The following is a 24,972-nucleotide window of genomic DNA, read 5'->3' as shown; positions in this document are numbered from 1 at the left end:
AAAGAGAGGTCACATAAGAGACCAAGGTGAAGTGATCTAAAGCCACATCAATGCCTAACACACGGAACAGGTTTGGAGAAGGGAAAGCCTAACATAAAATTAATAAAATATGTAATAAAATATTTTTACCCCCATTTTGAGAGAATTTCCACAACAAGGGAACAAATTCAATAAAATAATGTAAAAGCTGTTCTTAAAATCAGTTTCAGAAAACAGTGTACTGTAGGTTGCAATTATTGTACCTATACTTAAGGAGGAAGTCATCCAGCTCAGGCTTGCTGTCCCTTCGCTGTTCCCCGTGCTTGCCACAAATACGGCTTGTTACCCATACATCATGTATGTATGATGCACGTGTCATATGTATGATGCATCTCTGCAGAGGCCCTTTGTTAAAAATGAACAAAAACAGTACTCTGTCACAGATACTCCCTGCAAACAGAATGGAGAGATACAAAGCAAAGATTTACTGGTAAAGCTTATCACAGTAGGTACCACTGTGCAACTGTTCTGACCGTAACTATCATGGCAGGAAAGAAAACCCATCCCCTGGATTCAAAAGGTGCTTTGATCTGGACAGTCAAACTAGCGGTAACAGGAACAGAGCTACCACTACACTGAAAGATTTAAGTACCATAGTATGTCTGAAATACACAGTACTTCCAAACAAACTATGACTTCCTCTAGAGATCTGTATCAGCAGTGGGGCAAGAAAACAACATCTTACTTTTCTGTTCAGATTTTATTTGAAATCTAATTCAATTTGTCAAAGCTACAAAAAGGGGGAACATTTATTTCTGCTATGTCACAACATTCTAAAACAAAATATCACTACTGCCAGCAGATCAGTTACACACATTTCTGATGAAACTTCTAAACACAAAAATGTTGCATTTGGGAAATAGCCAGAATGAAGGTATTTTGTACAATATAAAACAATGACAGGTCTACAGATGCTGATACTCATGAGTATACACATGCATTCACAAAAAAAAAAATCAGGAATGCTTTTTTGTTTTTTAACAGACTGTTCAGGCACAAAAACAAAACTGCATTTCCAGTGACAGCATCATAAAAAATATTAAACATTGTCAGTGTTTGCTTTTCTTTGATTTCTTGTGAGATCTGTGAGGAGAACGGGACTGAGACCGGGATTTTTTCCCTGACTTTTTAGGGGATCTGGATCGTGATCTTCTCGATCTTTTGGGTGTCCTGGAGCCAGATGGTGACCTGTAAAAAAGATAAAGTTCTTATTATAAACTAGTATTCGACATACAACTTCTTAGGTTTTTTACAGTTGTTTGGCACTCATTTACCGAGATAAACAAGGTAGAAAATATTTTTCTCTAGAAAGCAGAAGTAACAACGGTATCTTGCTTTTGAGAAAAAGCAAATTTTTGCATTATGAGGTTTTTAATATTTTGGGCTTAACTTCAGTGCTTAGAATCCACAAGAAAAATAACACGAACTCCTGTCCTCCTTAACCTGACATAAGGAATTCACAGCCTTCTGCATATGCCTCACCCACCTTGGCTCTTGTATTAATAGCAGCCTATACCCATATAGAAGAGAACAGAAATGAAAAGTTATATTGAATTGTGTTATGCCAAAATACTTTTGATTCTCAAACATATTCAGCTTGTGATGTAACCCCACAGAAAAAGGATGTACACTGTATAAACCTACTGTCATCTAACCCATATCTAATACATTAATCTGATATAATCTAAACTCAACAACCATCACATTAACTTTTAAAAAACTCAAATACTTTTCTATCTGAATTCCTAACTGATAGCACAAGAACCTCATTACTGTAAATATGTACTGCAATTCTCTCAACAGTGTCAAATGCATTGTCCTCAGCATGTCTGAGGAATCTTGTAAAATCAAAGACATTCTACACCTCTAAAAGAACTGGAAGCTGAACTTTTGAGTTCTGAGCTAGAAAAGCATCAATACAATAATAAAAATCTCACCCCAAAGTTAATATTAACTAGAGACAAATATTTGTGTCAGATTATGTATTAATTATTTTGGAAACAAAACCCCATAAGCAATATCTATCTATCTATAGTTCTAGAAGCTCTGTGGGCCTCAGAAGATTCGTCCTTTGAAAATAAAAAGCTGGTAAAAGCAGCAAGGTGCTTTGCTTTAAAGCAGTACTTCTCAAAATTATCAGTAAACAGATAAACAAGAACATAGAAGTGAACAGTCTTGAGCTATCAAGGCAGGAGGCTAGAAACACTGCAGACACCAAGCATCCAAAGATACTTACCAGGAACATGGAGGATATCCCATTATGAGAGCAAGTACTTGCGTACCAAAGACGCTCTGCTAAAAACCACACAAACAAAACCAAACTAAACACACCTATGTACTTAACTTTCCTGCAACCTGAAATGGAGGAGATACCAGCTTACCTTTTGCCTTTTTTACTGACATCTCTGGGAGAATCTTTATGTGATGACCGAGAACGTGAACTCTCTTTGTGGGACCGTTCAGAGCGCTCTGAGCGTTCTGATTTTGGTGACGGAGATTTTGCTCGTCTGCTGCCACTGCTGCGAGATGGGCTAGGTGAAGCACTGTGTCGCCTTTTCCTTTGCAAGGAAAGCAAAGAGTTATGTACGTACACACCCAGGGAAGTGAAAATGTGCATTAAGAAAACTGATCATTTTCTGTAGATATTTTCTTTTGCCAATGTAACGCAAGTTCCTTTTAAGTAACTATAAACTAGTAGGCTTTTTATTACTTTAAATAAACGCACCAAACAAGTTTAACATGTGCACCAGACTTCCTCTGTTGAAAAAAACCTAAGGCCTGTGACTCATCTTTGATTCTTGCAGTATAAAAACCTTGTCAGTTTCCTGAAAAGCAAGACATTCTACTGTACCTACACTGAATACCATGGAAGAGTTTGGCTATACTAGTATTAGAAGATCACAGTGTACAATCAACTATCTTAAAACTAGCTGTTTTGAAGAATTTTCACTACAAGATAAATAAAACTTAAACCGCTGAAAATAATTTGTGGTGTGACTTCAGTACAGTTTTTGGACTAATGCACTGCAGTCAATTTACTGCTAAGAGAGTGAAATACACCCTGTTTTCAACTGGTTGTTATTTTACCACGTTTCCTCAGGGCCTACATGAGCCAAAAGGGGAGCCTATTCAACATGGTACATCACTTAGAGCAGAATAAAAATGACAATTCCCTACAAACTTTGAAACATGTCAATATTCAAAGCATGCTTTTTGTTGCTGGATTTTCTTTTGTTTCTTTGGGTGGCTTTGTGTTTTTCTTTTTAAAAAAAGATGAACGATACAGCATAATTTCAAGACTGCCACTATATACAAAGATTCCAACGGTGAGGTTTTTCCTCCCATCCACATTACTCCAAGGATAGCCATACCTCTCTTTTCTTGTTGGTGTACACTCCTCCTTTTCCTTCTTATCTTTGGACCTGGATTCAGATTTTTCCTTGTCCTTTTTGTCTCTGTCCCGTTCTCTTTCCAACTCTTTCTCTTTTTCCTAAATTATTAGAAGCATTCGTTATTTCAGATGAGGTGTGACTAGTTATTAAGAAAAGACAATCAAGCTAAAGCACAAACTGCACTGGGTGCGGAAGGAACACAGCACATAACCTGGGAAGGAACTAATGGCCATACTACAGCCTCCCTCCAAATCTTTCTGCTTCGTACACAGCAGAAACATTTACTGTAACGCAAACACTGACAAAAAATGATGGAGGATGTCACCCTGTGTGACAAAGTGAGTATCTAATTGGAAATGAAGAGTCTTCAATTTTACAAAGTTCATCTGTAACAAATTTTTCTAAACTAGATTAAATGAAAGAACAGGAACCTCTTTCTACTTAAAACATACACGTTCATCTCGTTCATCTTTACTATCGCAGTTTTCAGTCTGGATTCATCTAGTAACTACAAGACATTTAAAGACAAAACAAAAATACAAACAAGATTCTACAATAATCTCTACTCTATCAAAAAACTCAACAAATATGGTCCATTTCTATAAACCAACAGGACCATTTTGAAAGAAAATATATACCCTGGGCACACCCTGTTTATCTGCCAAGTAGTTAGAAAATTAATTATACAAAAATAAACTTGAACCATCAGCACAGCTGAACCCACAGATCAAGCAATGCGCTTCTTTCAGTACTGGCATGAAAAAAACCCTTCCATGGCAAAACTTCAACAGATATTCCCTGCGTACCCCATGAAGACAACAAAGAAGGGGCGATTCAGCTAAATAAAAGAAAGGGAGGGATGGGGGGAGTGGGAGAGAACGGGGAGAGGGAGGAGAAGGAGGGTGGGAGATGGTAACACAAGTGCCAGAAATACCAGAACAGCTATACTAATCCAGTCTCACATGTTCTTTACATGGAAGACTTGCCAGTAAAATCTTTATAAGTGTCCCTTATCATTATACCTACCATTACAAACTACTGTTAGATTCCACTAAAATCAATGGCCTCTTAAGATGTGCCTAGGTTATTTGATAGCATAACTAATTATTTCATCTTGATCAATAGTAATAAGCAGTATTTTAAATAGCTCTGTGTTCCTATTCTCTTCACTATATTCAATACCACTAGAAAATTTACTCTTGGAAAGCTTATGCTGTAGTAAATTAGACAAAAAACGATGACCAACCACCAAGTTTGGGGGAAATGCAAATCAGAACCAGTATTGATTATTATGCAAACTAGCTTTATTATGGCATTAAAGCCATAGTTATTCCCTTAACGATGGGGTATTGTTTTAAAGAACACCTGTAATCATCATGATGAAATATTTAGCTAAATATTACCTTCATCATTGAAAGTGAAAATAGAAAAGATAATTATTAAAAATCTAAAGTACTGCAAACTGGTTGAACTAATTCATGGTTGAACTAATTCAACACAAAGAATCTAACAGAGTTACCAGGATTGTGGTTTCTGGGTTTTTGAGCTACTGTCTCACTAAACATTCGGTGCTTACTGTACAGATCACTTCTGTCTCCAACTGCAGAAGTGGGAAGTTTTAGGACAGAACTACATTTGAAAGGGAAGTTATTTATAAACATCGAAGTCTGAACTGCTAACATCAACCTCCAAACACATAAATCTCCTTCAGGGATCAGCTTTAATTTTTACGAGTCTCTTTCTTCAAGGTACTGTGCAAAATTACTTTAGTGAATTAGTCAGATATTGAACAGCAAATAACACAAAAAGCAAGTGACAGACAAACACCTAGTGAAAACTGATGATCTGATTTTGCTTCCAAGAAACTGCATGGGCACCTAATTTCATTATTGATCTGTCAGGCTGTGAAAACAGATTAGAGAAGCAACTGCCACTTACTCTCTCATACTAAACACACTCTCCAAACAGGTTATGTGCTCTCTTGTTACACTTCAAAGATGCAAGATCACATATATGATGCTAATTTTTAAAGTCACTCTGACTTCACAGTCCAGAGAGGACTACTAAAAATGGCAGTGGTACAGAATTAATCAGTTTTGGGTGACAGTATGCACTGGAATTATCCAGGGAATCTTGGACACTAGAGAATCAGAAGCACATACGCTGCTTAATACCATTCTTTCTCTTCCTTTGGAAGCCTTTAGCACAATGCATCAATTAATAAAAGCAAAATGTAAACACTGATGAACGTCTTCAATTGACAGCTCTGCCTCTCCTTTCTCACACCTAACAGTTTGCTTTATGTAGTAGATCCAGAAGTGACCTGTTTAGGGTTTCAATACATTCTAATGACACCCATCTGCACAGTGATAAATGCTACATTACTTTGATTAAAAAAAAGATTATATCTAGTCTGCAGAAAGCACTTGGATTTAGACATGCAGTTTGACATTACAGTAGAATTTTAACAAGAACCACATGTTGTCATACTTAATGCCACCTTACATTTGATAAACTCAATAAAAGCCTAACACAGAATCTGAGCCAAACATAAAGAACAGTTCTTACCCTCTGGAGCAGCTTGTCTCTATAGTGTTCAACCTGTTCCTGAAAACTCTGGCCTGGTTTCTTGGGTCTTTTCCCAGACTCTAACTCATCCTGAAACTTCATCACCTTAAGCTGTGAAAATAATACTGACCATTAGGTTATTTGGCTTATTATTATCAAGTTAGGCAGGTGGCTGAAAATGAAATTTCCATGATTTATCATCTCTGTTCTTCATCCTTTCTATACACGTTTGTACACAAAAAGATACTAACTTCATTTAAACTGTACCAAAGCAACACAACTGCATACTTATCTGCAGGCACCTGCAGCTGTTTGCACACATGTCAAGAACTAAAAATAAAGATATTTTTTCTGTTGTTCCACTAAATGTTGTTCCCATCATTAGAACACTGCACTCCTCTATTTTTTGGATCATTATCTGTTTTTTTCTTTCAAAATGAGATCATGTACTGCAGGTGTCTTAATACATTGTTTCAGCTTCTCTTATCTACTCCAAGTTTTCCTTCAGAAATTGCCTGTTTTCCATTTAACCCTAAACATTAAGATCAAATGACTGACATAATTAGGACATAAACCAAATGCATCTCCAATTCAGGGCTGTTTTTGCACACGGTGGCTGATTCAAAAGAAGTGTTTTTTACTACCATAATACTCTCTCATGCGCTGTCAACCTTAGCAACAAAACTCAGTTCACTAGTGCTGCTAAATGTGACACTGAATTTACTGCGATAATGGCCACAACGTTAAGCAGATGGCATAATTTTTCCATATGGATTTTTTTTTTTAATCTAGGGAAAACCTTTCTCCAGGTTCATTCACACCCTAAGTCTTCACTCATCTCTTATAATCTGTCAATTCTCTATTCTTACTGGCATAGCCTTTTACAAACAATCCTTTTTTTTTTTTTTTGGAAGAGGGAGTGTCTTTGGGGTGGGGGGGATCTCAGTAGTAAGTCATGTCATATTTGTCAGCCCTCTTCCAAATGTTTATGTTTATGCTTATGCTCTGAACATTCTGTATGTCCTGTTTCAATACAGACCTGCACAGTCGTACACGTAAGAGTACATTTTTCCACTGCTTTAGAGTTTCATTTTTAGCAAACACACAAAAAAAATTTCTATAGAAAAAATTAACTCTTCCACACTGAAAACACACAAAGGAAAAGAGTTTGCTACTATGACCGTTTCAATTATCTGAAAGGATTCTTATTCTCCAGGTCCTCAATTCTGCAACACAAAGCACACATCAAACCCTAAGGATTTTTTCTTCCCTCTCAACAGCAGCAGGCCAGACTGCATATGAAGTTACCATATACTCCTATCAGCCCTTCCAGTTACTGACTGAGCAGAAAGGAAAGGTAGTACAAAAACAAATTAACCACAAGAACAAATATGTCAAGAAACATAAAACTCATTACATCACGTTTATGTGGTGGGTTTTGGTAGCAGGGGGAATGCTACGGGGATGGCTCCTGTGGAAAAAGTGCTAGAAACTCCACAGGATCCAAGTTGGACCCACCTCTGGACACGGCCGAGCCCATCAGTGACAGTGGTAGCACCTCTGGGAGAACATATTTAAGAGGCATAAAAGAAAAAGAACAGCTGCAGAACTGGCAATGGAGAGAGGAGTGGGATGTGAGAGAGGCAACCAGGCAGACCGCCAGGCCAGTGCAGAAGGAGGGGAGGAGATGGCCAGAGCAGAGGTTCCCCTGCAGTCTGTGGTGAGGGGACAGGCTGTGCCCTGCAGCCATGGAGGGTCACGGGAGAGCAGAAAAAAGGAATTGCTAACTTGTACCACAGCAAGTTTCTGATTAGTGTTCTGCTTACCTCCCTCACTTACAGAGTATGCTCTACCTAAGGTCAGGCATTTTTGATTTTTGCTTACAATTCAGCCAATAGAAAGCTGACTTCACAATTTGTCACATACCACTCCACCTTCCATAATGCATTTCTTCTTCCCCCGCTCCCTGCAGATGCAGAAGTTTCAAAAGCAAGAATACCTCTGGGAACCATATATCCAGTGCCATCCCGTAGCACCTGTTCTGGTAAGAAACCAAGACTGCCTTATCTACCACTATGTAAGCTCCAAGGCCATTAGTTGCTTAACACATTCAGTACTGAACAGAAGAGTACAGAAGGAGGCTTAACTGATCCAGAAGGCCTCTTGGGCTGTCATGGTATGAACATGCCCATAAGACTTCTTCTACTTTGTTTTCCTAACTGTATCACCCAGATAACTAAAAAAAAAAAAAAAGAAACCCACCCTAACAAAAAACCAACCAACCCCAAAACAAAACAAACAAACACCAAAAACACCCACATATCCTTATAACATTTGATTTCTTTAAATTTTCAGCCAACAAGGCTGTGACACTATCTCTGTTTAACCATATTCTGAAAGCAAGGAAGTGTAAGTTTATAGCCAAAAGTAACCTGAAATGAAGGAAAACTAGGAAACCAATCAACAGAGTTTATTTAATAAACTAAACTGTATGCAGAGAAACGCTGAACTTCTAGCAGCCTGTCTTACATGCATGTCACACAACCTACCGTGGCATGAAATTAAATGCCAAGAGGAAGTATTTGCATGTAACTTTTCCAGTAAGTGTGGGCAGAGGATGGGGTGAAAGAAAAGGTGGTCATTAGCCAATGCCTAGAGGAAGACAGGAAAAATAGGAAAAGGCTATGCAATAACCACTGACTCAACACCTCCCTAAACTCCAACTATGTTAAGATCATATGGTTTCCAAAGACAGCTGTGGTCTTTTACAGACCCATCATCAATGAATCTCTACCACATACTTGCTGTATCTCCCTCTGAACCCATGTAAGCTGTTTAGAAAAGGGCTGTGGGTAGAAGCAATCAGCTCTAGTACACCCCCTGGAAAAGGAGACCAAGTGTGACAACGTGCTGAGATTATATCAACAGCTCATTACAGAAAGATAGAATCATAGAATGGTTTGGGTTGGAAGGGACCTTAAAAGACCATCCAGTTCCAACCCCCCTGCCATGGGCAGGGACACCTTCCACTAGACCAGGTTGCTCCAAGCCTCATCCAGCCTGGCCTTGGACACTTCCAGGGATGGGGCATCCACAGCTTCTCTGGGCAACCTGTTCCTCTGCCTCACCAACCTCTAGAGGAAGAATTTCTTCCTGATATCTAATCTAAACCTCCCTGTTTTCAATTTGTCCCCGTTACCCCTTGTCCTGTCACTACAGGCCCTTGTAAGAAGTCCCCCCCAGCCCCCTTGTAGCCCCTTCAGGTGCTGGAAAGCTGCAATGAGGTCCCCCCAGAGCCTTCTCTTCTCCAGGCTGAACAAGCCCAACTCTCCCAGCCTGTCCCCATAGCAGAGGTGCTCCAGCCCTCGGAGCATCTTCGTGGCCTCCTCTGGACTCGCTCCAAGTGGTCAATATCCTTCTGATGGTGAGGGCTCCACAGCTGGACGCAGCACTCCAGGTGGGGTCTCGCCAGAGCAGAGTAGAGGGGCAGAATCACCTCCCTCGACCTGCTGGCCACACTTCTGATGCAGCCCAGAATATGGCTGGCCTTCTACATAAACCAGATCAAGTCACTAATCTAGCAGAAGTCCACCCCCACCTTTCCTTCTCTCCCCCTCCATTAGTGAGATGTATCGGCTCAGGGGAAGAATGAGCAAGTACCAGTTCAGGGGTAGGATATTCCCTTTCAGCAGAGGTGAGCAGTTAGATCAGATCACCTCATCCTACACCTTTGTGTAAAGAAGCTTTTGCTTCTTGCTCTAAAATACCACCACTGCAACTAGGTTTTAAATGAAAAGGAATTACTTAGGTCCCAAAGTAGAGAATTCTCCAAAGAATTCTACTGCTCAGAATTCCTATATAAACATACACACTTGGTTACCTCCCCTCCCCATTTCACTGTTAAGAGCATACTGGCTGTGGTGCACATTCCTCTTACTGATCTTTTCTCGCCAAAGTACCTGATGTTTATATTCCTATGAGCATACTGGCTGTGGTGCACATTCTTCTTACTGATCTTTTCTCGCATACAGTTCTAGGTACGCCCCCGGGAGAAAGAGATCCCTAAAACTTAGTCTTAAATCTGCTTGAGCATCCACCTGATGAATTTTGTAAGCGTTACACTTTGTAAACTTGCATTTAGAAAGAACTAATATATTGTCATCAAACTGGTTATTCTTTAACTATTCTCATTCAACAGACAACACCACTTATGCCTGTTCATCCTTAGTCTAGATAAAGTCAGTATGTGGCTACTCCTGTCTCTAGAGTCAGTAATACACATGGTGATATGGAAGGGGAAAATTTTTCAAAACCCTGTTCCAAAACTTTGTAATACTGTTTTCTTAGACACAGCAGCCTCCCACAGCAGAGAGAGTTTAGAGGTTTTCCAGAGACTGCAATGCAGAAGTGTCAGGTATCACTGGAGATCCTGTGTGCAATCCCTACTGCATGCCCCAATGCAGGGATTGTATTTTTCACGAAGCATGCAGAGGTATCTCTCACGAGTTCAAGATAAACGGCTCCATAACATGCCTCTAGCCTATTGGTTCTCATCTTGAAATTTCACCCCCTCCCTGCTTAAACTCATTTGAGGAGAGTTTAAAAGATTCAGCCTTTCCTAGAGGTTGAGGCCTTGATTACAGACTAACCAGTAAGCTAGCAAGTTACAGCAGAGGCTAACATCTTGCTAACACAGTTCAGGGAAACCAGAGTGATGCAAACTGAAACCCTGCCGTAGCTGTTTGCATTTTGACACACGCAGGTGTGCTGTGTGTAGCCTCCCATGCTTAAAATGAACCTGTTTTCAAAAACCGTTCTTGGTTTTCTATTCTTCTACCGATACTGAGTCCATACCCAGTGGTCTCCAGGGGAAAAAAAGGCTTTTTCACAAGGTTATTCCAGTGTTACACACCCTCAGAACTTAATGGCCAGGTTGAAAGACAACTTATTTCAGGTAAATTAGCTGCATACTAGGATTAACTGGGAAGTTAATCACCAGATGCTTCATGACAGATAGGAATTTCCACCTGATACATAACTGCCCTCAAATCTAGACTGAATACAGACAGGACAGATATCCATGCAGACCAAAGCGTTTTGGTTTTCCTTAAAACAGACTCGCCCAAACAACGGCTGCAACAACTCCCAGACTTAGCCAGAAGCAGAGCAAAATATTTCTTTGAAAGCTTGTGTTTTCCAGCGAGCCTATGGGCAGTGGAATTTCTGCAGCCACACTACTGTCGTCAACAAATGACAGCAACACTGATGCACACGCGTGAAATACCCCTGGCATGCTCAGTCACACTCACAGGATGCCATGTGTCTCGGAGCTAAGCAATTCCTCACTTCTGTCTTTGTGTAAAATAGGAGTAAATTCAAAGATTTAAAATAAACCAGAATCTGCTGAATTAAGGTAGTCATCATATTCCAAAGAAGAACTGCTATAAGTTACAAAAGCATTGGTCAAGCAAGAGACCTAATCTGTCTCATCTATTATCACTAAGCTGCAATGACTAAGATATTAATTGGCTATCTTTTTGCCATTTTGCAGTGGCCTCAGATGATCCAGGTACAGAAACCTCCACAGACTGTAAGGACCAAAGGATCATATTGTTCTAGTGATGATTACAAGCCTCAGGTAAGTCCTATGACTTGATGAACAAATACACAGAAGTGAGTATTCTGCATACTAAACACCGTAACACAGAGAAAGAAATAGTGGCAACTGCACGGAACTTCAGTTCCTTGACAAAGGTATAGAGGTCCTTGAAAACCACAACAGACCTCAGATACAATCTGCTCTAGTGGACTAGGCTTAATCTATACGTATCTTGTGCTCTAGTCATTCTCTGTTGGAGATGGAAAACTACAGTAAAGGAACTTTGATCTTGTCTGGTACAGCAACTCGTATCACGAAAGCAAGGTGAGTAACTTCCTTTCCTTTGTGACAAAGTTTTTGGCTCTTGGTAGAAGAACAAATTGCACCTCAAATACCATCACACATTTTCTGGGGGGAAGACACCCCACCAAAAAAACTCCGTTTATGCACTGGGCAGGGGGGTACTGACAGAGCACAGATGCAGGATGGGGTAACAGAATCCAACCCTGCATCTCCTGGAGCTCAGTGGTATGCAGCAGAAAGGTTGAACAAGGATACAGACGACCTTTAGTCTTCTGCCTTGGATTAAGCAATCAAACACTGCTTTGAGGTCTCAGGTGGCTAACACAAAGGTGAGTAAAGGCAGCTACTAAAGAGTACCTATCTCCTGTATGACCCTTCTGGAAGCACTTACACATCAGGATTTGTGAAAAGCCTGCCTCCTGCTGCAGATAAAGCCGGCAGTCTGCTTCTTTAGGGTAGGATTATAAAATCTTGTGCAGCAAGATGGAAACACTTTAGATGGAAGTACTTTAGAAAGAGGTCCAAGGAGGACAACGCTGCTTCGCTGCACCTCTAAGTTTTCATAGACTCTGAGAAAACAAGCTTAATGAACAATTTAAGTGACGTTAGTTCCTGTTTTTCTAACACTACACAGCACTGAGGTCTTTACAAAGAGGAATGCATCTTTCTTTTATGTCTAGAGTGCACACATGCACAGCACCATAAAGACCACCCTGAAATCTGAGTTATCATGTAAAGCAAAGTGCCAATCTCTCCACATTTAAACAGTAAATAAATCACTGTTGTTCGGTGTTACAAAAAAGCCTCTGCTCATGCTAAGCTCTGGAAAGAATTCACACTTCAGCAAGCTTAACAGGGGTATGAGGGAAGACAAACAAGGGGTTAATAACCTGCCTTCTCTGATGGCACTAGTCTGATGGCTGTGGCCAAAGTTTGTTTCTTACTGCACTTTCCACTCCCAGCTGACAAACGTGATTTAGTAACTGTGCCAGGAGAAAGAATCGTTATTTGTATTCATGAATTTCCAAATAAAGCATGAATAAATGTGTTTCAGCTTCCCTGGCAGTCACTGCGTAAACTGCTTGACAAACAGACTTTGCCTTTTTTTCGCTGAAGATTTTACACAACATTTTGATGAGTGTGTATTAGATAGCATAGCTGTTAAAGCTGGTAAGTTATGTGGTTGTTTGGGTTTTTTTCCCCTCAGTTCCTTCCCTCAAATTTAGTAATGGGTATGTTATTTGGCAGGGACTGGGTACACACTAAGAAGAAACTTTGAGCATGAATGCTTTGAAGTAGTACATGGAGTACTTCCCTCTCAATGACACATTTGAGGAGAAATTTTTAAATTTAAGTATTTCTACATAGTGTCTGAAATGTTCTGAAAATGAAAAAAAAATTACAATCCTTTTCTGGCAATTCCAAAAGTCTGAAACTGAGATGGTAATTTACCTACCACAAAGAATAAGGATGGAAACATGCACTGGAAAACCACAAATATTTATCACCTAAAACTGTTACAGATGGGATGCATCAATGAAAGAACTTAGAACACTTGTGCAGTGTAAAATTGACAGTGGTTAAACTAAATTCCTTCCTAGTCTGCCTCCACAACTGCCTGGATAACATCTATAAAACAGACACTCAATCTGAAAGGAGCCCTTTCCATGACCACTACAATCATTATTGCAGCAAAATGAAATCTAGTTTCACTTGTACTTTTGTTAGTCTAATATCATGTATTTTCTACAGCACTACTGCCACCATGAGTCAAGCCAGACATAAATCCTATTTAGCTTTTCTCAGATTCAGAATTCACTCATTTCCAATGGCTATGCATCATGAACTTTCTAACTGATAGGCAAAGCAAGAGGTTTCCAAGCATTTAGTTATAGTCCATTCATTTTAATATTCTGAATTATTAAACAGAAGCTTATTAGAGAGAAACACTAGTTGTGACATTGTAAAATATTGTTCTTAAAAGAATGTTATGGGGCTTTGCTAATGTCTGATCTTAGCAAACTAGTACAGTATAGCACAGATACACAGGCAGCCACAATTCCACCTTCAAAATATTAACCAAAGTATAATCTGTCCTTGGAGATGCTACAACTGCAACAAGAAGTTTAGCAGCTTCTTAATATCGTTTTAATGCACTGAAGAGAAGGTACAAGAATCTCAGTATTCAGTGTATCATGGGTTTTAATACTGAACGCAAGATGGAACGTTGCATGCAATTTTAAACCTGGTTTTGCATGCACTGTATGACAGAAAGGCCTCACTGCTAGACAAAGCTCATTCTAGATTCAAGTTCTAGTTACCTTCTCCATCAACCACAAGCTCAGAAGGCAGCACAAAGACATAACAGTCTGTGCTTATCAACCTTCACAGCTATACTAACACATGTGCTTGGAGAAAGGATAAAAGAACAAGTGAGCCCTATAAACTGCATGTGGGTTTTTGATTAAAATGCCCCATTTCCAGGATCACTTTGTTTAGTTGCATCTACTTCTTTGATGGCTGATGCAGTGAAGACAGTAACTTTTAAATGCAATAAAATACAGACATTGCAAGGCAAGACAGAATAAGAAAGGCATAGGCACATCCAAAAGTCACTCCCATTTGACAAGGAAGTATAGAGGAACCCCAGCAAGCTAAGGCCAAGAGTGGTACTGAAAAGGGACACTAAAGAAGAGTAATTCTCAACATACAACATCCCCTGACTTTTTTTTTCTCCTGCATCACTTTGAAAGCCAAAATAAGGCAAGGCTGTTACCAAATCATACCTTTATAAAAATACACTGGACTAAAACCACACTACATAATAGAACTACAATTATTTCAGTAAAAATAACTCCCTGTTATCTGTAGAGAACTCAGGGGGGCAGGGATTGGAAAGGTACAGAAGGGTGGCACAAAATGCCACATGCCAACCTCTATCTCTCGGAGTTTGGCACGCTTTTCTTCACTCATTTCTGAATATTTGACTGATGACTTGGATTCAGACATTTCTTCTTTAATAGGATTGGAATATATGTGTTGCTCTTCTGACTTAGAACTCTGAGTGTCTTCCTCATCTTCACTTTCTTCTTCTTGACTTTACAGAAAACAAATATGTATCGGTTAATTATGTAAGACAATTACCTGTTACAAAATTTACCATCTTTCCTACTTGGTTTCGATGACTAGTTCCTAGTTTTGAAATCTGTTAAGTAAGATTACATTATGCAAAAGTCTAACTACAAAAGTCTCCATCAAGACAGGTATCTTCATATTTTCGTTTAATTAAATAGTTAGTTTTTCTTACTCAGATAATTTGCACTTTTCATATAAATAGAGTGCAGAAGAATTCTTGAAATTTACAGTCAAAGCCATATCTAACTCAGCTACAAACCTCAACAAAACCTCTAAGTGCTGTAATCATGCTGTACAGATATAAAGTTTTATGAAAGAACTAAATTTACCACACTTGCTTTCTGGAGACAAACCTAAGAGATGGCATATATTCAAAATTACATTCCCTGACAGGCCACTAGAGTGCTGCAGTACTACAAGCAGTGCAGGAAGATCCTTAAAACATTACTAAGAGAGGCTCTCAACTACCTAAAGAACAAAGTCAAAGACTGCTCAAAAGCAACAGATGGCCTGGAGTCTATCAGCATCTCAAGAAACATACACATCAGAACATTACTTACTGTGTCGGTGTCAAAAGCAAAGGCAGAGGTTTAGATACATTCACACACATCTGACATCAAGATTTCCAAATTGTAAAATACTACTACCTTAGTTCTTACTATTTGATATGAAGTTATCAGATCAGAATCAATTTAAAGATTATGGCTAACAACTCCAAAGGGTGTTATTTATCATGTTAGAAAAAAAAAAATATGGAGGCTGAAAGAATGCTGCACTGAAATCCTGATTTTCTCCATTTCATTATTTTCCTACTTTCAACATTTCATTTTTGTTCTGCATATCTCTCTCTTATAGAGAGTTCCAAAGACACTCAGCCTTAGAGGTAGAAAATTAGTAGGTTTTCATGAGAATGAAAAAGTATTTACTTTTGAATTTCTTCCTCCTCAGATTCTTCATGCTGGTCAAAAAGCTCCCACTTAGAAGTAGTAACAGCTAGAAGAGAATTTTATCAGGAAGTCATCACTTAGTCTGAAAATTAGTATTTGTATGTATAATAAAAATTAATGTGATAAAAATTTACCAGCATATAGCACCTAGTACAGACTCTTTCACAGAAATACTAAAAACTGCATATTATCAGAGTATTTACTATTTACAGAGCTATTAATTTATACTGCCTATCATGTTTCAGTAAATCTTTCAAAAGCAGCCAGGTATTTGTTAGTTTGTAAAATCTTATCTTCCAAACAAATATTTAATAAGACTGACAACCACATATGCAGATTTCCATGCAGATTTCCACACACACACACTTTTTTCCCCCCCCCGTATTTATTCTTAATGAATGGAAATTATTTTTAAAGGTTAGTAGGTTATTGAAGTAGAAAAACAAAACCAGAATACACTGTATTCTTCACTGAAGCTATAACAAAAAAAAAAGTTACCATTTAAAATCCTACTGTATTATTACAGAAATCTGTTTAAAAGAACAGATCAGTTGAAAATAATGATGAAATAGGTTAAGTGACATTAAGCTTTCAGTTTACTTAGGGAATTGTTTTAGTTTAATATATTGTTTGAAAACTAACCTTGAGCTTCCAGTTCTGATTCATCCACTGCTTCCCACTTTGAAGGGGCAACTTTAAATATAGGCTCATTTTTTTTTGAGTCTTCAGCTGTATCCACTGTTGGAGAAAGAGACACAGAAAAATAATTTTGAAAGCTCTTCAAAAGTTCCAATGGAAAAATCCTACTATAACAATCAGATTTAAACACTGAAGTATGTTATACCCTTTTATTATTTGCCAAGAAAATAAATTAGGATTTGGAACCTTATGTGCATAACATCAGAAGACACCTACTATGTCTCTGAAGCAAATAAAATTTGAAAGCAGATTTTAAACTAATTCTTCCTAGAACAAATTGAAATTAATCAATTCAACATTTTACAAAGCTACATGCCATGTTACTTCTTGGCTGTACTTGTAAAAAGTACTCATGGGGGAAAAATAAACCCAACGTAAAATATTGAAGATTCAAATTGAATGTAAAAGTTGAAACATTTCGTACAAGGAACTCCGTCCAGGTCATCATCCAACGATTTAATTGGGACTCCATCCAGATCATCAATAGGACCAGCATCAATAGGAATTCCATCCACATCTTCTAGAGGAGCACCATCGAGCTCTTCCTCAATGGGAGCACCATCAAGATCATCTGGTACTTCCTGAAGTCAAATAATAATTATTTCAAGAACAAATCTACCTTGCTTTTCTTTACTTCTCCAATTATGGATTCCCTCCTTTTTTAAAGGAGTAGCTTTAAAAATACCTAAACAAAAAAAACTCAGCTTCAACAATTTTTGCTACAAAGTACAGTTGCTTATCGCAGGGCAAAAAAACCCCACAATATCCTCCTAAGAAAAATTATAAGCAAGAACTTGATTTTGTCCACAATGTACTGGAAGAGATCTAAGCTGAGATGTAGCTTGAAATGAGCCAATTAGAGTCAGATAAATTATACTTACTACCTAGAAAGATTCTCTGAGAATCAGTAATCCAAATAACTGACAGAAATCAATTCTTCAGCAAGAACACAAATTTAAGAAACACACACACATGATAAATACACCTGCATATTCTAACTTGTTAGGTACAGGCCTTCCCGCATGAACTTTCACCCTGCTCTACTGCTAACCTTCCAACTGTACTGTAGGTCTTCCTCCCACTGATCCAAAAAGGCAGGTTTCCACAACTGCAAAATTAACTTAGCCTAAACACACATAGGTTTATTAGTATCCACTACTGTCTTGACTCTTTTTAATATTTATATGTAACTGTAAAGAGCAGTAGACATTTACTCAGTGTTAATGGTATTCTAGAAAATCTTAAACACAGAGCTTCAAAGTATTGACAAATCATTTATAGATGCCACTGTACAGTAACTAAAACTCGCTACACATCCTTTTTACAATAATCTCTTAAAAAAAAAAAAGGGGGGAGGGAGATGACTCAGGTAGCCAGATACCAAGCTATTTAAAATTTCAGAAATCAAAACTAATGCCTAAAATCCTAACTCAAAACTCACAGACGGATACTACAGAGTATTTCCAGTACAAAGGAAATACCTGTCATCCTGCACTAGTCTTTGCTCTGAATTGGTTGCACAACGCAACTCCACCACAGCATTAATCTACAAACAACAAATGCAAAAACAGATTAAACAGTATTTGCATCTGAAAATATGTTACACCTGTATTTAAAGAGCAAGGACGCAGAGGAAAAAAGGAGTTTTATTCACCCTAACACAGACAGCAAAATGATCTTTGTGAGCCCAATTTTATGTTTACAGGTTTTTTCTCACCATCTGCAAGCACCACTAAGGTCGCTTACCTCCGTTTCTTTATCTTCCATGATATTTACAAGCCCCAAGAAAATATTTTGTAGTTTGATCAGAAATGGTTCTGGATAGATAGCCCAGTCTTCCCATGCTCGGAAGCATGTCATTACCCGTTGCTAGAAGCAATAGCAAAAACACACTAATAAATGTGTATTCAGAAAATTTACGTGATCGGAAATACACCCTAGAGAACTACTGCAGACAGCTACTCCTAGGTAGTTCCACACTGGAGTGTATTACAGTGATACCATGCCAGGCAAGACTAGTAATTTTACAAAAATACATATATGGAAATTACTTTTTTAAAAAAAATCTCACTTGTGTTTCACTTTCCCTTTAAATTCCTGCTACATTATCAATTTCAGCTGTTCACAGTTCCTATTCCAACAGTAAATTTCATTCTGCCCAGATGGTCAAGGAAGTGTCTCTACTAAATATTACCTTTCCCTCTGTAAAATAAAATAACTAAAATTAACACCAGTTTATTCATATTACTGAACTGAAAATATATTCCTACTTTCATTTTTTGTAGAAGCGGAATATATTTGAAATGATGGGGTTCAACTCAAGCTTGACATAGTAAATGTAGCTGGAAGTGTAGATATGATATAAGATCTCTTGCCTGTCTTTACCATATAATTTAATAAACAATTTTAAACTAGCAAATCACTAAAATTGATTCTCAACCTAGAGCAACTGGGGGCACAGAAGATAGGACAATCAGGATAAAGACCTTAACACAGAAAAACTAACAGTACTGTAAGCCTTAAATACAAAGCCACTTATTTAAAAAGGAAAAAAAAAAATTTAGAGATATCTTTTAAAAAGGAGAAGGAAAAGTTAGACTGAGTACAAGAAACAGGGCACTTTATCTCAAAAATCACTCTCAACTACCCATGCTCAGACTGCTTATCAGACCTCAAAGAATAAAGCCTAACTATCACACAAACAATAAAACCTAACTTTATGCTGTTATGTCCAGCCGTTTCTGTCCACACTGTGCAGCCCAAATTTATTTTTGGAACTGAAATATAGGTGGTCCAAAAATAATCAAAAGCAAGAAGGCCTTGTTTGCAATTCAAGTACCAGATAGATATTCCACTCAGCTCCACAACTACGCATCTACTGATACACTTCAGCTGTTATATGCTAATTTTCTTCCTGAATTCATGGCTCTCTTTTCAAGACAGAAAACGTAATTTAAAAAAAAAAAAAGCTTAATTAGGAAGCTTGAGGTTTAGTAGTGTGCAAACTCTTGTCCCAGATCATCTATTTGACTTCTATGTCATGTAAATAACAATTAAATACATACCTTGAAATTTTCAGACTGTAAATGGCCTTGTATTGTACGGTAAGTAGCATTGAGATCAGAGAATATCTGACATAATTTTGTTTCAAAACTAGAATTAAACATATACATTTCTTTAGTTAAACTTTGTAATATGTGTTTTCTGGACATACATAATTCATGAAAATACCTGGGACATAACTCAAAAGCACAAGGTTTGAACCCCTATAGTAGCCATGAACTGAACTATAAAGCAAATACGATTACTATATATTAAATCACCTTGGACAACAACAGAACTGTGAAGGGAGATCTTCACATCTACTGCAGTCTCTTTATACAGCCTGGAAAGACTGGAGGAGGATAAAGGGAGTTGTACAGCTTTACATACAATGAACGAACTGTCTCAAAATTCAATCTATATTTTAAAAAAATTCTTAGTTATGTCTCTATTCTAATTTATCCAATAAGGCCCACAATGAAAGCCCAGCAAGTACTGCCTAGCTTCCCTTGTGCTTCTCTTAATGTGCAAAACAAACTGGCACTGCAAAGACACACTGCAACAAGCAGCATCATTTGCAATTGCTAGAGTTTTGGAACAGGGTGAATAGTCCCCATCATGCTACCATAACATTAGAGATACTCCAGGAAGTAGACACAATCAAATATCTAAATGCGACAAAGTTGTTCCCCCTTGGACATTTTTCTTAAAGTCTGCTCTGCACCATAGAAACAAAGCACATAATCTCTTTAGGAGTTCTCCAAACTTGACGGAGAATTAAAACACAGCTTTTAATTAAAAAATTATATTTCAAAAATTGACCTCTTTGCACGGATTATTTGCTATACCATATCTTGAGCATTATCTGCAGGCTCTCCTTCTGTAAAGAGGCACATGAGTAATGCTCACCTCTGTGAGGTTCCACACAAGTGGCTCCTTGCACAGAGCACATACACTACTTCTCGCATTACAGAGGAATCCTATGCACCAACATGTTACATCTTACACGTTTTCATGCAGAAAGATATAAATATCAGTGTTGTAACGGTATCCTTGTAGAAAAGGGTGAATTTCTCTATAACACATATCCAGAGAGGTACAAAACTGAATATAAGGATATTTTTTTACAGTCATCAAATCACCTATGTCTGGGTGCTATTATACTTACAATTTTCTATAGTAGGAAGCATTGGCAACTTTAGCTGAAGAGTTGTATAACACATCTGACACTAGATATAATCTTGCAATCTACAATAAAGAATGTTCAAATTAAGGAAACTCTAGGGTTTAAATTAAGCATATAGGCATATTTTCCAGAAAGAATACAACATAGTTTATCTAGAAGCATCATATTAGAGCTAAGTGTAACACAGCCATATTGTTAATAAACATGCTAAGAGGCAATTAGCCCCATTATGCTACAGGATCCTAGCCACTGTAACATAATACATAGTATTACAGAGGAAAAGTCATAGCATTCCAGTTTTTATTTCCTCATTTGAACAGACTATGCTGCTGTTTTCAAGTTCAAAGTAAGGCAGAACATTATTTACAAACGGGTTCAGAAAGAATAGATGTAACAAAATCCCGCAGGAAAAAAAAAATCATCACACTGAAATTCAACACCCTAAAACCTCAACACTTTCTGAAACGTAGGAAATAATGCTTGTAAATGATATGCACATGCCGTTAAGTGAGGTCTTCCCCCAAAATACAAGATCCACACCTTCTTAGGAAGGGGAGTCTTCAGAATGGACAAAGATTCCGTAATGCAGTCTACAATTTCTTCAGCAGCTTCCGCATTATTTAGACAGAAAACCATTGCATCACCAATATCATTCTTCCGAGGTGTTAATCCACGCAGTATTTCCTCTAATTTGTCCCTCTGTCTGAAATAGCAGGAATTTAAATACTTTCAATATAAAATTAACAATACCTTGGGGAATTTCCATTTAATGATGGGTTTGATTTTTCCATCTTTAGGACAAAAGCAATTTTAAGTATTTTTATATTCTGCTGCCTGAGTTTTTTCAATAACCCATGAACAAATACACATTACACAAATAAAGTGCAAAAAAAATCCCACTTAAGTCTTGACTACATTTAGAAATCAAGGAAACATAACTGAGAAATAACTAATGCAGCAGATCGGTATCTCTAATAAAGTAATTATCTTTCTGGATTTAGTTTAAGCCTAAATCAAAATGGATAAATCTAAAGCCTGCAAGTAATTTCTACTGTGGAATAAGAAACATTAGATTCAAAAAGCTAGGAAAAAGCAATTATTTCAGGTTTTCCCTGACCTCCGTAGGTAGAGAACAATCTCAAAAGAATATATTCTTTGAGACTTTCAGAAAGAAGGTAGAAGAAAAATTCTGTATTAAAACCTCTAGAACCATGACTAGTATCATAACTATGATGAGAAAATAAAACAAGAAAAAAATTCCACATGCTAAGAACGCATTTGGAACAATAATAGCAAAATTAAGAAAATAAATTTTAATCTCTGATGAACAGCACCAATCAGTTTAAGTTTATAATAACTGTACAGTTTGTGAGATCATAACAACATTGAGAAAGATGCTATATACGTCCACCAGCAGGAACAGAAAATGGGGGGAAAAAAATCTCATCCTCCCAATCCCTTTCAAATAAAGGGTTAATAACAACCGAACTGCAAGGACTCGTTGAATGATGACAAATCTAAGCAAATCCAGAACGTTATTTAGCAGCAAGTACCATCAGAAAAAAAAACCCTCAGTGCTTTTCAGTTAGGGTGAAGAGACTTAAGTAATATTATGGTAAGTATGGTAACATTTTCAGGGCGACATACTGTATCAAAAACACAACAGGAAAAAACAAAGCAGATTAGTAGTTAAAAAAGCACTGTAAATTAAAGAAAGTTCATACTCTTCCTTAAGTGCACCCTTCTTGTTTGGTTCCTCAACAAATGCTTCCGTTTCTTGCTCTTCTGACATCCCATGCAGGTATGGATTCAATGGTGGCGGCCTCCAGAATGAGCCATTTTTGAACATACGGAAATCTTCTGTCCTCCACTTGGTTGGAGCATCTCCCTAAAAGAAAACCAAAAACCTGTGTTTATTTTGGTGCCTTTTCTCTCATTACGCTTGAAGTTACGAACTGTCCCTAAAATTCTACTTGCCTGAAGAATTGAATAAAGCTTCCATCTATAATATACATGGGCTGGAGTCTGGTTTTCAAATAAAAACCTAAACCAAAGAGCAAAGAGGCAAAACATATTACAAATTTAACAGAAGCAAATTCAAATGAATAAAAAAACCCCCCACAACTAAACCCTGTTCAGAATCCCAGCCTCACCTAACAAATGAGCTCAAGGTAAACAAAACCACGTACACCTACTGCGCAGCTGTGCACAGCTGCTCCACACACGCAGAGCTGCAATCTGAAAAGCAGAGTGCTAAATTCCACGCAGGCACAGCACGGTCAGAAAAAAGGACCACATAGCCCCACAGCGAAGCAGAAGAATCAAGTCATCAGTGTGAAGAGTCACTGCAACCACAGCACAAGCGGTGCAGGAACTTCTACTTCTACAGTTAGGTTGCTCAGGTCAAATACTAAATGACTTGAAGTTTTCCACCAGTAAATTGTCTGTCAGAACACTCAGACATGAGCAGTAAAAAAAAATTTTTTTTAAAACCCCACAAACCCACAACCCCCCAGTGCCCAAAAAACACCACCACCACCATCCAAGCCCACCGTTAATGGCCAGGATATTGAGACCTGCATTATTTTCTTAATCTGTATATAAAAATCAAAATAAAGCTGTTCAATCTTACAAACTGCAAATAAAACATTTTTAAAAGGTCATTAAATATTTCCCTGAAAGTTTTCCAGAGACTGCAATTCACAAGAAATTTGGAAATTGATCCTTTTTATTTCATTAATGACAAAAGCTGGAAATTCAGACCACTTCACTATGTCAGCTGAAGTTTAATCCTATTTGCATTGATATCAGAGAAAAAGATGTCTCCCAGCTCTTGCTAAAGGCCACAAATTAGGCTCCAGGAAGACTGGACTTTGCATTGAGTTAGTCTATTGCGGGGGGGGGGGGGGGTTTTTTGGTTTTTTTTTTTTTTTTGGGGGGAGTTTTTGCTGTTTGTTTTTTTGTTGTTTGTTTGGGTTTTTTTAATGCATGCTACTGATGACTTTGAATCCCTCAGAAAAGTAGGCATTAAATGTAATTTTATTTCTTCACTACATATATTTTATTAATGTTAAAATGTATGTTATAGTGTGTATATAGTATTTTATTCATTTGCATGTAGATATTAGTAACTGGAATAAAGTGCTATCTTCTTCATAAAAAGACAGCATTAGCATTTGTACAATTTAAATCTGCACATCAAGGTAACCACAGTAAGAACAACTCTTATTAGTATTTCAGAAACACAAAGGATTAGCAACAGTGAAAACAGCGCTCTTTCAAACTGAAGCAAAAAATAAGCACCTGAACATCGGATTGTTGATTTCTCGGTTCATGATCATGGCTTCAAACATAGGCCCTTCCCGTACCACAAACTCTATCATTCGATGTATCAAAGCGAGCAAATTCCTACAACAACAACACAGTTAAAGAAAAATTGATTCAGACCTAACACTATATAAAACTATATCCACCTAAAACACTACAACTGTGCAGGAGATTATTTGGCTGCATTGTTTAGAAAACTGTACAGAAGATAAGGTAACATGGAACATATTATAGCCTTGCATCACAGACACAGGCATTCTAAAATAAAAACCTGCCTAGGAGTGGTGGAGGAAGAATTTAAGAGATCTCATTCTTGAATTTCCACAGCTTAGCCTACAACCACCTCTTGCTTAGTAGAAGCTTAACGTTCTTTATGTATAAAAATGGGTAACTGAACACCAAAGTACAACTAACTATCCAAACCTAAGCCCTCATCTTCCATTGTCTAGAACTAGGACCGAAACTAAAGTTCTACAGAGGAATAAGTGGCTGGATAGGATGCTCAAAATTAGACATATACTTCTGAATATTCAACAGAAACTGCATTCAGGTTTCAAACTGTTCAAGTATGAAAGGAAAAGCAAACAGCCTTCTTGATACCAAACCAAGCAATGATTTTATTAGATTTAGGTAATCTCTTTTTGGACAAGACTACCTACTGGCACAGAACAAATCTGTCCATCATTCTGTATCATACCATCCAATATCTCCTCCCTCATACACTCAAGCAAACCA

General features: G+C 37.7%; 1 protein-coding gene across 1 annotated transcript in view; it reads right to left on the bottom strand.

Moving 5' to 3' along the window:
• Window positions 1-724: 724 nt before the first annotated feature.
• The window catches only part of U2SURP (U2 snRNP-associated SURP domain containing), a gene marked incomplete at its 5' end in the record, with an annotated part of 38,972 nt that continues 14,724 nt past the window's right edge, over window positions 725-24,972 (bottom strand). The window contains 15 exons of the mRNA XM_010159326.1: window positions 725-1,227; window positions 2,421-2,597; window positions 3,411-3,529; window positions 6,000-6,110; window positions 14,836-14,998; window positions 15,963-16,029; window positions 16,626-16,721; window positions 17,107-17,263; window positions 18,429-18,551; window positions 19,748-19,835; window positions 20,893-20,972; window positions 21,451-21,613; window positions 22,635-22,798; window positions 22,888-22,954; window positions 24,214-24,318. Of these exons, the coding sequence (XP_010157628.1) occupies window positions 1,089-1,227; window positions 2,421-2,597; window positions 3,411-3,529; window positions 6,000-6,110; window positions 14,836-14,998; window positions 15,963-16,029; window positions 16,626-16,721; window positions 17,107-17,263; window positions 18,429-18,551; window positions 19,748-19,835; window positions 20,893-20,972; window positions 21,451-21,613; window positions 22,635-22,798; window positions 22,888-22,954; window positions 24,214-24,318 (1,819 nt within the window). The remainder of the gene's footprint in view (window positions 1,228-2,420; window positions 2,598-3,410; window positions 3,530-5,999; window positions 6,111-14,835; window positions 14,999-15,962; window positions 16,030-16,625; window positions 16,722-17,106; window positions 17,264-18,428; window positions 18,552-19,747; window positions 19,836-20,892; window positions 20,973-21,450; window positions 21,614-22,634; window positions 22,799-22,887; window positions 22,955-24,213; window positions 24,319-24,972) is intronic.

The sequence above is a fragment of the Eurypyga helias genome, unplaced genomic scaffold, assembly GCF_000690775.1.
Source record: "Eurypyga helias isolate BGI_N326 unplaced genomic scaffold, ASM69077v1 scaffold18249, whole genome shotgun sequence".
NCBI classification, from domain to species: domain Eukaryota; kingdom Metazoa; phylum Chordata; class Aves; order Eurypygiformes; family Eurypygidae; genus Eurypyga; species Eurypyga helias.
Note: the sequence above shows the minus strand (reverse complement) of the source record. Positions and strands in the feature narration are given on the sequence as shown.